General features: G+C 37.7%; 1 protein-coding gene across 2 annotated transcripts in view; it reads left to right on the forward strand.

The window, feature by feature from the left end:
* FAM13C (family with sequence similarity 13 member C) overlaps positions 1 to 16,098 on the forward strand; it is a 135,021-nt gene that overhangs the window by 45,867 nt on the left and 73,056 nt on the right. For both annotated transcript variants that reach the window (XM_049790522.1, XM_049790523.1), the window contains exon 4: positions 8,533 to 8,651. In XM_049790522.1, coding sequence (XP_049646479.1) covers positions 8,533 to 8,651 — 119 coding nt within the window. The remainder of the gene's footprint in view (positions 1 to 8,532; positions 8,652 to 16,098) is intronic.

Consider the following 16,098-nt stretch of genomic DNA (forward strand, 5'->3'; position numbering starts at 1 on the left):
ATTACTCAGTTCAATCATCTATGACCTGGCATTGGCAGCTTGAGATACCACTGCCTATTAGGTCAGGCCTGGAGTTTTTTTCCCTGCTATATCCCAAGATCATTGTCCTGTTTGGGCTCTTCTGTGACTCAGTGAAATGCTACAGTTGTAGTCAGCATCAAATTCTAGACTTATACAGGGCCCAGCTCCATAGGGCAGATATATAGAAGGTGGGACCAGGTACTTAGATTTTGGTTAGCCAGAACTGCCAAAGCAGCTACTCTTGCCTTTCTGAAAGTGAATCATTTAATTAACTGATTAATTGGCTAACCGGCTCTAGCTTGGATTTTGCAAGCTCATTAAAGGAAATTCTTCATTTCTTGTACTAACAAATCTCTCTCGGTTCAGAATCCCTTAGTCCACAGCCTGTTAAGGAGGAAGGAAAACAAGAAGACAACACTGAGAACCCAAATGCCTTGTGGCTCTCTTTATCCTCCCTGTATGTCCTATTAATTTTACACTGACTGCCACCCACCCCATCTGTTACAGTTTGTTAAATGTGACTGTACATGTTGATTTGCATTGGCTACTTCTCAACTTGAAAGTGATAAAGTGAATCCCTATACAGGGACCCACAAAACCGAAACTATTCCAGCACCTCAGTCCAGGTTCCAAATTCCGTCTCCCTTAGCTTGCATTTATGGGTAACACCTGTCAAAAACTGCTGCAACACCATTCCCTGCCCTCCAGCCCAGTTTGAAGTAGTTTACCTTAACCAAGAAGAGGCGCTGCAGGCTCTGGAAGGAAATCCCAGGCCTCCTAACCCATCGTTATAACTCATCGTTCTGTTTACTTGTTGCCTCTTCTGACTCTGAAACTCACTCTTGCTCCAGAACTCTCAGCAGCTGCTCCCCTCTGCTTGTCAGGCCCTGAACCCCCTTTCACGATTTGTTTTCTCTTGACTAAAGAACGTCAAATGTTACTAAATCAACATCTTTTGCATAAAAGAGTTTTTGAGACCTGGGTAAGTTTTCCTTTGCTTGATTGTTTTCACTAGGGAAACTGGAAGACTAACTTGTTTGTTTAGCTTTTGATTTTACTAAGGAAGTATAAATGAAAGGCTCATGGTTTAAGGCCTAATATGTAGAGATGAGATATTTAATGGCTGTGATTTGATTTGAAAGGTGGATCAGATAGACAATATTTAAATAGCCATTGTCTAGAAGTCCTTATAACTGTGGACTGGGTGATATCGCTGTCTAACAGATAAGGAATTTAAATTACAGGACATATCAGTAATGAATTTGTGTGGCTTTTTAAATGTCTCTTGTCTTTCTCCTTGGCATATTTTCTTTCTATAAAGATTCAGCATACAGCAAGCAAAAATTATTTTAAAACTTGTTCTGATGAAATAGTTCGTAAGTTGTCTTTCTTAAGGTCAAGAGTTTTAAAATAATAATAGGATATGTCTTTAAAAGAAATTTGAATAAATTCTTCTGAAGATTTTCAGTAATCATGACATAAATCCAATAGTTCATTTAATCAGTGATAAAGATCTTTAAAATTCCTAATTATTCAAGTAGAATTTAAGTTACCTTAACACATGATGCCAGTTTAAGAGAAAAGGAAATCTAGGGGTGATTCGCAGGACAGATTATTTTTATAATGCCTTTCCTTATTTTTTTTCTCAAAGCTGAAGATACTGTTTTTGCAAACTATGGAGATAACAGATGTGTTAGTTATGCAGTAATTAGAGCTCTTGGGAAGAATATGCTATCATAAATGTAAAATTTTGTTGTTACCAATGGAGTGATTAGTTAGAAACTCATTTAATTTAAATTTTAATGCAGCAGTTTAAAAAATAAAATTATGTCTGTTGAAATATAATGGACAAAATGAACCCACAGTGTGAGAAGATAAATCTTCATTTTTTGGTTGACCACATCTTGGGAAAGGATTTAGAGGGTGTGAATCCTCTGAACTTTGAGAATCACAGATAACATTTTGTATTAGCAAACCAAAGCAAATGGACCACAAAGTGAGTTAGGAATGAAAAATCTTTTTCTTTTTTCTGGGTTATGAGTTTATCAGGTTGGGAGGCTTGGAAGGGGCCGAGCTACATTGAAAGATTCTTTCAAATTCTGAAAGTAGCAGCTGAAGTCACTAAGATCCCAACTATCACAAATTATAGCAACATTTCTTCTTCCATGCAGCTATTTTTTTTCTGTTGGGTTTTTGAACTCCTGAAATTGAAAGATGGGTTTTGCTGTTGTTATATATATTCTGTCTTAGCCTGTGATCACAAATCAGAAAGTAATCAAAATGAGATTTGTATAAATGCTGTATAAATATATAAATTTCTTATGAAATATTTCATGTCTTAGTCTATTTAATTGCTAATGAAGGTAGTGGAGAACCAACACATATTTCTACTGAGGCTGGATTTGTGGCATTTTGGAAGATAGAAGGTTAGATGAGATGGCGAGAAATGGGAAAAGATGGAGGACACACATGAAAGGTGCCTTTTCAGCCTTACTGGTCAGTTAGCAGGAAGGCCAAGAGAGGACATGGATTCGGTTCTTTGCCTATTCTGGTTGGAACCTCCCACTTGACAACTACATTAACAGTAAATAGAATCTACCCACTTGCAAAACTTTAGACTTTATCTAAAAATAAATTTTCATTTTCTTTGGTGTCAGGGATATTTTACTTTGATATAATCCCATGAATTATCATAGCCTCAAACTATATAGTAGGCGATTTTTTTTCATTTACCTATTCACTTTATTTTTAACATTTTATTATTAATTATCATGGTTACAATATTAATGTTTAAACTTTTGATTTATGGAGTCACTCACATTTCCAATTACCAAGTGCCAAAGACTCCACCACTGACCACGTGTCATTTTTAGGCCGTCCTCTTCCTGTCCACCATCTGTGCCCTTTCCTATACTCCCCACACCCACTTGACAACCTCAGTTCTGCTAACAGAGCCCACCAGTTTATTTTCATCGATGCTATCTATTCTTTTGCTTTGTTCCTTTATCTTATACATTTGGGTGAGATCAACCAGAGGACTTTATTGTATTCATCCCCAGAGACAATAGAGATGAGGGCCAGAAGGACTGGCTCACAATATGTAGCTCACCACTAAGAGTAGTGGTGCAGTTAGGGAAATAACTACACTAACAACTATCATGACAAGCTTAATAAGTGAGAGAAGTAGAATGCCTGTCTCAAATACATGCAGGGTTTGTGGGAGGAGAGAGATGGGGGGCATTAGTAGTGGAAATATTGCACTGATAAGAGGAGGTGTTCTTTTTTTTTTTTTTGTGGTTTTTGGGTCACACCCGGCAGTGCTCAGGGGTTATTCCTGGCTCCAGGCTCAGAAATTGCTCCTGGCAGGCACGGGAGACCATATGGGACGCCGGGATTCGAACCGATGACCTCCTGCATGAAAGGCAAACGCCTTACCTCCATGCTATCTCTCCGGCCCCAGGTGTTCTTTTTTTAATCATTATTTAAACACTGTGATTATAAACATGACTGTAGTTGGGTTTTAGTCATAAAAAGAACACCCCCCTTCACCAGTGCAACATTCCCACCACCAGTGGTCCCCATAACCCTCCACTCACAACCCCTGCCTTTATTCAAGACAGGCATTCTACTTCTCTCACTCATTAACATTGTCATGGTAGTTGTTTGTGTGTTCTAACTGCATTCACTCCACCTTGAGGTGAGCTTCATATCATGAGCCAGTCCTTCCACCTTCCAGCCCTCATCTCTGGGCATTATTATAGTAATGTCTTTTGTTTTTCTTAAAAACCATAGGTAAGTGAGACTATTCTGTGTCTCTACCTCTGACTTATTTCACTCAGCATAATAGTTTCCATGTTCATCCATGTATAGGAAAATTTCATGACTTCATCTCTCCTGACTGCTGCATAATATTTCATTGTGTATATGTACCACGGTTTCTTTAGACATTCATCTGTTGAAGGGCATCTTGGTTGTTTCCAGATTCTGGCTATTGTATATAGTGCTGCGATGCATGTATGAGGAAGGGATTTTTGTATTTTATTTTTGTGTTCCTAGGGCATATCCCTAGGAGTGGTATAGCTGGATCATATGGGAACTCAATTTCCAGTTTTTTAAGGAATCTTCATATTGTTTTCATAAGGACAAGGGGGTGTGTTCTTTTTGTGACTGAAATCCAACTATAGTCATGTTTGTAATCATTGTTTAAATAAAGATATTAAACAGGGCCCGGAGAGATAGCACAGCGGCGTTTGCCTTTCAAGCAGCCAATCCAGGACCAAAGGTGGTTGGTTCGAATCCCGGTGTCCCATATGGTCCCCCGTGCCTGCCAGGAGCTATTTCTGAGCAGACAGCCAGGAGTAACCCCTGAGCATCGCCGGGTGTGGCCCAAAAACCAAAAAAAAAAAAAAAGATATTAAACAACAACAACAACAACAACAACCAGGAGTTGTCCTTTCTCGAACCTTTTTTTTTTTTTTTTTAACATGACATTTCTTTTGACATGATTTTTTTCTTTAACATTGATGCTGGTGCATACTACCGGTCATTTACACTTGACTATGGTTGGTTTAATTTACACAAATCACAGACCCATTATCAATATGGACCATCTCAATTTCAGAATAAACTCCTAGTTTTAACATTTGAGCTGAGTCACAACTAATTCTAAACAAAGATGGTAAAAAATTACTTAAACAAATGTAATCAAATATATATTTTATTTGTCTAGATGTTGTCACCTTTCAGACAAAAATGCCTTTCTCTACCTCCACCCTCTCACTAATAGAATGACTTTCTTTGGCAGCTTTGGTTAATCTGGTCACTGGCCAGGTGGGAGAGTCCAATGGGAATAGAGATAAGAGCTCACAGGGTTTGAGCTCTAATCTCCCATGTGTCTTGATTAACATCTATTTTTGGAGGTAGATAAATACAATTATGACTATTATGATTTTACTCTATATCCTTATGAATAAATGACAACTAGCACCATATATATTTTGACAGCTATGATTACATTAATTCACTATAAAAGATATTTCCTTTTTTTCTGCATTTCATCTTAAAGGATTTAACAAATATAGAATAATTATGGGGTTAAAGCTTTAAGCCCTATTTCCTTAGGTTTTTCTGATTTCTAGACTAAACCTTCAAAAAATTTCTCTTTCAGGATATGTATTTCTGGTAGGCCTACTTTTCTGTAAAGTCATTGCCAATGCCTTATACTGAGCTCGCTCTGTAGTTTCCCAATGTAAACACACTTCTCACACATTCTCTTTGCATATTCAAAGATAACTTAACATTGAAGGATACACTTAACATGCCATTTTGTTTTGTTAAAAATCTGCCATTTAATCAAATAAGTGGTATCTTTTATAGATGGTAGTGTCACAGAAAAGAGGCAAAGTATGTTTTTTCTAACAGTTTATCAAATAACTTAAAATTTAATAGCAACAACCTTTTGTTATTTCTCATGATTTATGATGATTAAGATTTACTTGGGAGACAATACAGAGGGAGGTCTTGTCTCTGGTTTATGATGTAGAGCCTTCAGCTTCAAAATTTGTGGGAGTTTAAATTGGATTCATTTGAAGATTTAATGATTCCCACCTCAGAGATTTGCTGGGATTATTGGCCTAAATAGATAAATTCTTGAAGTGATAATAAAAGGAAAGAAACTAAACAGAAAATATATTCCTCACAAATTATTTTCAAAGGTTGAATCACTTTTGGACAGAAGACTATATTTGCTTTTTGTTTTGAGTGAGGTTCTTGAACGTGGGTTTTTGTCTGAAGGGGCTTTTGGAGACCAGCATTTTGGAACATGAGCTAATTGTTTTTGGAAGGGCAATATCTGTCATTTCAATTATGAATGTATTTTATATCAGAGTCTGTTGTTGGTTATTCTCCAGGATAATTAGATATAACGTCTTTTCCAGCTTCTCATACCAGTCTAAAGTTTCACATTTTTCTTGGGTGAAGAAGCAGAGATGACTGAGCCACTTTTTCTTCATTTGAGTCAGGGACATGTCACCTATCCCAAAATACTCTGTATGTCATGCCAGAGAAAATTTTCTTTTAGTGCTTCGTGATGTCTAACTTGAGTGGTCCAAAGTAGCACTTTCCCCAGAGACTGTCTTATTATTTCTAGAGAAATTGTGAAATCCATGTAAATTTAACAGTATGTAACCTCTAACCCTTCTCAAACCTGTATAAATTCAAAGGATTTGATAAAATGCTGTCTTTGAAAACTTAAAAAATAAAGACCAAAATTCTTTTCTAAAATGGCAATTTTATTAAATGGAAATTTATAGCTTAATCTTTTTTTAGAGATTAGAAGAATAGGTTTTTTTTCTAGGTCTATAAATATTGAGGCTTCTAAATATGATGCTTAAAATAATACCAGAAACAAGTATTACTTTGCAAAATAGGTTTTCACTTTGTTGAATTCATTTGGGTTAAATTGCTGAGGATTTGGTTATACTAGGCTGATAACTCTGAATTTAGAAGGGGCTTTGTAAGAGAAATATTTGCATTCACTATGTGATTTTAGTTGGCAGGTACTAAAATGATCCTACTTAAAATTTGGAGTATTGTCTCCACATCACCAACAAGAAAAAAGGGGTTCAGATAATCAATATGCCTTCCTAAGGTCACAAACCTAGCAATAGCAAGCAAATCCAGCTCACAGGAAAACCTTGTTTTGGGAATGTAGCCAGTATTTGTTTGAGTAGCTGTGGAATGTTCTACAAGAACCTACTAAGTCATGCTAATGGAAGATTTTCATGTTGAGATTTTTCATATCTGAAGTTGGACATCTAAATGAAAGTTAAGACCTCGATAGACCTAATTCATTTCTTTTCCTCATGTATGCCTCACCTTTTATCTCCTCTCACTCCCTTTTATAAGAAGGCATTCAGATAATTTTGCTTTAAGTGGGTTGTGCTATCGAGTTGACTAGTCCTAGCAATTATTATTTTGAAAAATAAAATGACTTCTGAGCTATCTGACCTACTGATTCAATTCATATCCCTACTAAAGGGGTTTGGTCTATATTCCCATTACTATATACTGCACAAATCAGACATCAAGTTATCCACTCACTTGAATATTTAACTATGTGACGATAGTTCTCTGTATTGGCTGAGCTTATCACTGATTTTAGCTTTAAAATTTCATTTATCAGGTACAGAGTGATGATTTTATCCTAATGAAAAATTTATCAGTAGTTTGGCACATCTCAAAGACTATGGTAGTCCATCTGTTGAACATATATAAATCTTTGATGTTGGATAGTCATGCTGTTGAATCCAGATTCATTTTCACTTGGGTGTGTTTATGATATTCTCTAAAGAATTTAGCTTCCTGGTCTTCTAAATTATTGAATAGATTGCATCATGGATAGACCAATGTAGCCATTTCATTGGTAGTGAATGGCAATAATGTGTGTGTGTGTGTGAGTGAGTGTGTGTGTGTGTGTGTGTGTGTGTGTGTGTGTGTGTTGGGGGCAGGGTGTTTATGTATAGCAGGATAGAGGTGAAAGGGGGAGAAAGAAAAGCAGAGGAAAATCAACTTTACAAAAATAATTTGATCCTTACTTTTCAGACTACTCTATATTTATTACAGAAATGATATAGGAATACTGTGAAAAAAAGTTACAAGAAATATTTCAACACTAATTACTGTTATGATGTCAAGTCATATTAGATGTATATGAAAATATATATTTTTACTTTTGCAAAATCAATCTATCTTAGATTAATTCAATATATATTTATCCATCTGTACTTATTATTAACCATTCATCTATACTTATTCAAATAAGGTCTAGACTTTTTTTCAAATATATTATCAGTAATATTCTTTTTCTTATTTTAGCTCTGAGCCACACCCAGCAGTGCTCAGGGATCATGCCTAGCAATGGTCAAGGGAACATATGTAGTAATGGGATAAACCAGGTCAGCTACATGCAAATATAGACCCTTATTTCCATTCTTTCTCTCTATCCCTGTAATATATTTTTGCCCCAGTGAAGCAAAATCATTTTTATTGAAAGAAATGTACTCAGACAAATGGGGTAATAAAGAGTGATCTAAAGAGTAATAAAGAAGTGAGCTAAAGCTGTGTTGATGTGCTCAATTGAGAATACATTCTTCTCCTGAGTGAGAAAAAAAAACAACCCTGTAATTTTTCAATCCCTGATTCTTTATGGTACAGCTGTATTATACATTTGAACATTAGGTATAGGTCATTCTCTTTATTGTCATTATGGAGGATCTGACTTATCAAAGAGGTTTCTTTAGTTTCAGGTCACTTATGCCCCACCCCACCCCCGTTACAAATGATAAAGTGTTATATATCTCTGCCACACACACACACACACACACACACACACACACACACACACACACACACACACACACACCCGGCCCTGATACTGATACCCATGCCCCCAATTAAACAGAAATGAAGGAAGCTGCCAACTGTTCTTCTTTGCTTTTGCTTTTTCTGCAGGAGACAGAGCATGTGCTGCCCTGTCAGTCAGAGTGTCGGGGACGAGCTGGAGTGTCCACTCAGGAGAGTCCACAAAATCACACCTTTGGAGGCCAAGAAGCAGTGCGGCTTCAACCAAGGTGAGACCTTTACAGTGGAAGGTTACAGGGTACCTGGATTTTCTGGTCAGGAATGCAAATGGTCAGGAATGCAAACTCCTACAACAAGCATCCAAGCCTCTTTATTGCCTCTTGTTTGTATGTTTTAGAGGCAGAACCCCCTGCTTAAAGGAATCTAAAGACAATCACTTGAGTCTGACTTTAAGAAAACTGTAGCACAGTGGTAGGGCATTTGCCTCGCATGCAGCTGACCTGGGACTGACTCAGATTCAATCCCCAGCATCCCAGATGGTCCCCCTAGGCTGCCATTAGTGATTTCTATTTTTTTAAAATATCTTTATTTAAACACCTTGATTACAAACATGTTTGTGTTTGGGTTTTAGTCATGTAAAGAACGATTTCTGAACAGAGCCAGGAGTGACCCCTGAGTGCTGCCAGGTGTGGCAAAAGAAAGAAAAGAAGAAAGAAAAAAGGAAGGAAGGAAGGTAGTAAAAAAGGAAGGAAAGGAAAGAAGGAAGGAAGGAAGGAAGGAAGGAAGGAAGGAAGGAAGGAAGGAAGGAAGGAAGGAAGGAAGGAAGGAGGGGGAGGGAGGGAGGGAGGGAGGGAGGGAGGGAGGGAGGGAGGGAGGGAGGGAGGGAGGGAGGGAGGTGGAAGTAACCTACTTTCTCTGTCTTTAATGAGAAGATATGCAGCCTTCAGGCTCAGCAGGGATTGTCAATCCTTTGAGAATGATGCAATTTCATTGGGTCCTTTTGTTCTGGTTTGGACTGGTTAGGTGTTCCCCTGGGCTAATAATCAGTGATAACACAGAAAGAATTGAGCCAATTAATTTTACTTCTCATCTCATTTAAGTCTTCACTTCCTCTTTCAGAGGGTACCTGTTGCCCCATTTGATGAATGCAGAGCCTGTGGCATTTATGTGATGTTGCACTAGTCCAAAAGGCTGAGCCCCAAAGTTAACCCAGAGTGTCTGTTTATAACCTGAGAGATGTGGCTTGCGTGCTAATACAAGAGGTGGTCTTAAGCCTTGAAATAGCTCTTGAGCTGACTTCCCTGGGTCGCTAAACCTGCTGGAGACAGCCCTGGATCCCGGGCAAGGATGTGGGTGGAAGACTGTCTGCACAAGGTTGGCATGACATTCCTCTGGGAGCCTGGCATCACAGCTGTCTGTGAAAAGTTTCTTCTGAAAATAAACAGAAGAAAAAAAACCCAACCACTAGTTGTGTCAGCTGTCTTTGCAAGATCTGTGGTACAGTGTAATCATAGCCCTCACTCAACGGAGGGGGAGTGCTCTGCTTCTGTGTGTGACCTTTAGAAAGCTTTTCTAAGGCAACAAGATTGAAAAGAAACAACCCCAGTGAAGTTTGGCAGGGCTATGGAATTGTGCCTTAATAAATTTACTTTACTCCTGAGAAGTATACTGGGGTACCCAGGGTATCCCAGTGAAGGAAACTTACAGAAAAGTTTATAAACTGCCCCATTAAAATAACACACACACACTGTTGATTTTTTTTTAATTTTTACAGTGATTATCACAAGAATACATTTGAGTTTTTAAGATATTAAAATCATTTTTGATATCTTAAAATAAATCCATGATACTAAACGTAGAACTAGATCCTCAAAGTATTGGCTGGATCCCTTAAACTAAGTGATCCTCTCTCTAGTTGAATTCAGTGCCACCCTTACCCCAGAGAGTCCATCAACTATCTTAAGATAGTTGAACTCAACTTGATGGTGTTTTGCTGACAGGAAGACATCTTATCTCATATTTGATCACATGAATACATATTTTGTAAACTATTGGCTGACAGGGGTCACCTCCCATCCCCTAGTGCATTTGGGGACCAAGAATGGTCCCTCTAGCTAATGATTGAGAAAGAACAGGGCCCAGCTGATGACCAGGAACCTTGACCAGAAACCTTTTTTTTTTATTCCAACAATGCTTGTGTAGGACAAGAGGAACTGAGATGTATGCAGGGTAATGAAACATAGAAGAAGCATAGCCTAGGGCAAGTGAGGCACTAGGGAGAAGGTAAGTATGAACATTGGGGCTTAAAAATGCCCCTGAAGGGGCCAGCGAGGTGGCGCTAGAGGTAAGGTGTCTGCCTTGCAAGCGCTAGCCAAGGAAGGACCAAGGTTCGAACCCCCAACTTCCCATATGGTCCCCCAAGTCAGGGGCAATTTCTGAACACTTAGCTAGGAGTAACCCCTGAGCATCAAACGGGTGTGGCCCAAAAACTAAGAAAAAAATGCCCCTGAAACATTACTCAAAAAGCTAGAGATTGAGCTTCTATATGACCCACCAATACCACTCCTAGGAATATGCCCCATGAACCCAAAAAACACAATACAAAAATGCCCTCTGATAACTATATTCAGCACAGCACTATTTACAATAGTAAGAATCTGGAAACAACCCAGCTGCTGGATAAGAGATGAGTAGCTAAAGAAACTGGTACATCTACACAATGGAATATGATGCACCTGTTAGGACAAACAAAATCATGAAATTTGCTTATACATGGATGGACCTGGAGAATATTATGCTGAGTGAAATAAGTCAAAAGGGAGAGGGATAGAAATAGAATAATATTACTCATTTGTGGGATATAAGAAAAACAAGAGAAAGTATGGTAGTAATACCCAGAGATTATAGAAACAAGGGTCAGGAGGTCCAGCACAGGGTAGAAAAAAAATCTTGCCACGAAGAGCAGTAAATATAGCTAAGGAAGAGAAGGGTCTAGTAGGATAATGAGAGATGGAATTTATTGCTCTGGCCAAGATCTCAGCACTGAAAGTGGAAAATTAACAGGCAAGGTACCCATCCATTAGCAACAGTGCAAACCACAGAGTCAAAAAGGGAAGAGATTAGGGACGAGAGAGAGAGAGAGAGAGAGAGAGAGAGAGAGAGAGAGAGAGAGAGAGAGAGAGAGAGAGAGAGAAGAGGGAGGAGAGGGAGGAGAGGGGAGGAGAGTGAAGGGAGGGAGGGAGGAGAGGGGAGAAGTAGTGAAGGGAGGGAGGAGAGGGAAGAAAGAGAGGAGAAAGAGTAAAGACAGGAAAGAGAGGAGAGAGAGAAGAGAGACAGGAGAGTGAGGAGAGGAGAGAGGAAAAAGAGAGAGGAGAGAGACCAAGTCAGAAATGGGTAAGGGGTAGGAAGAAAATGGGAGATCAGTGATGGTGACAGGAAGGGTACACTGTTGAAGGGGATGGTGTACATCATATGATGTAAAACCAACAATGAACACATTTGTAACCATGGTGCTTAAATAAAGCAGTTAAATTTTTTTTTAAAAAAGTACCCTGGAGAAACACAATGTTGATAAGTAACTCTACTTTAACCAGGGCTCTCTGTTAGCAAGGATGGACCGCCTAGAATCAAGCCCAATAGCAACCGCTACTTATGTGGGGATGGTGTCTCACTTTGTGCTGTCCTTCCACATCTCCAGTGCAGTGATGTCTCCAAAGCTTTTTGCCTCAAGGAGAAGATCTGGAACAGTTGCTCTTCGAGTACCCCAGAACATTAGCTCTACAGGGGTTCCATCTGCCCAGGCAGCTCAGGAACAGCATCACAGAGGGGATCCAACAGTAAATTGACTCGATTTGGTTTTTAGACAATGATATCAATCCCCATCACATCTTCTCAACTCCAGACAAGTGACTGCTTTCTCAGCAAGAATAAGAACAGCCCTATTCCCTTGTGTATGACAAACTCATGTTTAAAATAAGCAAAAATTATATTTGCAGATGGGAAGCATTGGAATACTTTGAAGTGGATATTGTACAGTAACAGATAAATAAAAATGATAACAGGCTTCCATAAATATTATTAAAGTTTAGTAAACTTAAAGACATTTTATATCCCATCTATGTTGGGGAAGGTATTGATTCTTTTATTATCAAATGAGAGCAGGTCAGAAATCTTCTCAAATTTTTGTGGTTGGAGTCACTCCAAAATGAATGCAGAGTTTAGAGTATTGAATTGTCCTGATAGTAAATAAAACCATATTATAACAATTCTTATATTTGGTAATGGGAATCACAACTTGATCAGTTTCTCAAGGGTCCTATGGCATTTTTTCTTAAGCCTACCCAATTTCCTCAAAGATAATTTTAGGAGTATCTTTTTAAATTTACTTCCCCGCCTATTAGGGAAAGAAATTATGCACTGGGTACCAGGCACCCCTCTATTCAGAAGCGTTTCTCTCACATTTTATTTTATTTTTTTATAAAATTCTAGTCTTTCTTCCTCTTAAAAACTTCCATCTAATTCCACATTACTTGTCCTTTTCTCCTTTTTTCTCTTTATCTCTGTTTTCCACTGTCATAGACTTTTTTTGAGTTAAAAGTATTTCAGAATATTTCAGGAATCAGTGCTGGTCATCACAGGATCCAATATTAAATACATATCAAGTAGTATTTGGACCAGATTGTATAGTGGTTAGGGCTCTTGCCTGGAATGCAGCCAACCCAGGTTCAGTCCCCAGCATCCCATGTATTCCCCTCAGCCATGCCAGGAGGAGTGATTCCTGAGTGCAGAGCCAGAAGTCACCCTTGACCTCTGAATCTTAATGGCTATTTCCTCCCCATTCCCCAGAAAAGAGTGGCTCTAGGTCAGTTATGCAGATAATATTTAGATGCGTGTTTAGATTGGCTGGTATCTTTAGACTCAATCATTATACTAGATTATCTTCACTCAGGGATATTCTACTGAAAATAAAAAATTGAAAATATTATAGGGATTGTGAAATTTGATGTGAGAGATGAAACTAGAGACAACTTTGAATCAGGGAGCTCATGTTTCTGATAGCATACTCCTACTTTAAAGCCAGGATATTGCCAAGTTCCAAGTGCTTAACAATACCATAACATAGTATTATAACAGGATCATTGGACCTAACTGTATCATAGGGGAAAAATCAAGCTAAATCTTAGCAGGTTTAAAGGAGCATCTATTTAGACAATGTAGGATAGAGTGGTGGTGGTGGTCAATGCCATTATTACTATGAACAGATCTAGAAAAGGAAGAAAGAACTTTGTGCAATAAGGAGCTGTGTCAATGGGTCCTGTTATTTGAATGGGACATGATTTGAGTTAGTCATCAAAGATTGAATCTATCCTTATAGAAATGGACTTTTACTTCAACTCTTGGAGCATGGTTTCTTTTATATATGTTCAGCTATTTTTTATCACTGGAATATTTTTGCGGTGTGTCTAGATGAACTCACAAAGTTATATAGCATTATAGACATGCATTGTATAACATATATGATACACTATATATGCAATATATATATATGTATATATATATATATATATATATATATATTGGGGATGGGATATTGGGCCATTCATATATTCAAGGACCCAACTCAGATTGGTCACATGTAAAGCATACGCCTTAGCCACTATAGTATCTATCTATACGATCTCTCATACCCCACAAATTAATTTTTTTATATTTCTGTAAAATAACCAACTTAAATACCACTGGGATAAAATCATTGTTCACTGGTCTTAGCATTTCTTTCTGAAGTTCTTGAAGAATTGGTCTATTTATTGTCATTTTCCATTTCCAGAGGCTACCAGAATTATTTGGCTTATGTTTTATTGCTCCATTTTTCAGTGTAAGCAACCATGCATTTCTCTTAGTTTGTTCACATATATCTCTCCCTGTCATGACCAAGAAAGATTTCCTGATTTTTAAGGAGTCCTGAGATCATATTGGGTAAATCATATTGTCCAAAAATCATCTACGTACCTTAGGGTTTGTAATTTAGTTAGATCTGCAGAATCTCTTTCTTTGTATGTCAGATGGCATGGTCATAGGCATCCATTAGGATGATAACACAGATACTTTTGATGGACATTATTTCACATAGTTTCAGGAGTTTCTTTTTCCAGGATAAATCTCTAAAGCATTTATTGCATTCATGCATGGTATGTAGGACCACTCTCCCAAAAGTTACAGAATCACTATCCTTATCACCTTTTACATCAGTGTTTGCTTATTCTTCTGAATTCACGCAACAGAAAAACAACATACCATGTTTAATTAGTCCCTGAAGTTATCCTAATTGTAGATTCAATTCCATTTATCATGTCCTCTTTGTCTCTATATCACTTGGTAAAACAGTACCAAGTCACATAGGAAGTTTCCATCAGGTGCCTGTCACACAGGATAACTAAAATGGACCTATGCATATGTATGGATATGTATATATATACATATGGATATATATATATATGGATATGTGTTTTAAATATTTTGTTCAATATTTGTAAGTATTGAAGATTCTGAGAACTCTTTTGAAAAGTCGGAAGATGCAATACTTACAAGTCAACACATAGCTGGAGCAGAGGAGCTGCTCTCCATGTTTTTTAGTTTCTACCCACTCTCCTTGTTTGGCTTGATAATTGACTCGTATAGGCAATGATTTTTAATTCTTGCTTCAATCCTTCTCTTCCCCACCAACTGCTCCTACCAGGGACTCAAGCTACCTGGAACAAAGCTGTAATAAGGTGATGGTTGATAATGTCTTCAAGCCTCCTTACAAATATGACTTGTTTATATTTTTCCAATTTTAATACATTTCAGTGGAGGGTTTACATGTTATACAACCCTGGTGTGCTTCTTAGTAATTGGAGCTGTTAAAAACATGTAAGACTGTATAACTGAATTTTGTTAGAGCAAGAAATAAGTCTTAGTTATCATTTACTACAATACTTTATTTTCTATCTTCATACCCAGAGAAGTTTTGCTTAAGTTCTCTCTCTCTTTCTCTCTTTCTCTCTCCCCCACCCCTAGAACCAAGACAGGAGCCATCAGTTTGTTTAGAGCAGGCACTCGATGACTATGCATTATCATTATTCATTTTATAGCTTAAGCTGATGCCAACCTCATAAACCTTTGTCAGAAATGACAAAGGGAAAATTTATGGATGTAGAAGAATACTAATAAAAGTAGGGGTTTCTTACCCAGCCAAGTAAATTTGCTTTTGATAGTGATTAGTGCACTTACATTTAAAAGACTGCACTGAAATTTATGATAGCATTAAACCTTTAATGTGTTAAAGAGCAAGACTTCCATACAGAAGAGCTACTGTATGGTATTATTCTGCTACTAATTAACTCGGTGGTTACATTTGCAAAGTGGAGTTCATTAGCCTCTTCATCTGAAAGCCCCCAGTTACAGGGGTTAAAGACCAAATATAAGGATAATAACCTTTGATGACTGTGGCTATATTTGTGACATTTCAGATAAAAGAGCTTTGCTGTTTTATGGAAAAAGGAAGTTTTGTTGGCAGCAACTTTTCCACAGGGACTAAGTCCTTTCATCTTTAGTTTTTTAGCTAGACAACTTCTGTGTATGTTAATTGCTAATTGTTTACTATTTCATTTTTCATAGAGGTGGCAGATTCTTAAAGAGCTCTGCTAAAGAAAGGGAGAGGAGTGGTCTGTTAGACAA

Source organism: Suncus etruscus, chromosome 17 (assembly GCF_024139225.1).
Source record: "Suncus etruscus isolate mSunEtr1 chromosome 17, mSunEtr1.pri.cur, whole genome shotgun sequence".
NCBI lineage: Eukaryota > Metazoa > Chordata > Mammalia > Eulipotyphla > Soricidae > Suncus > Suncus etruscus.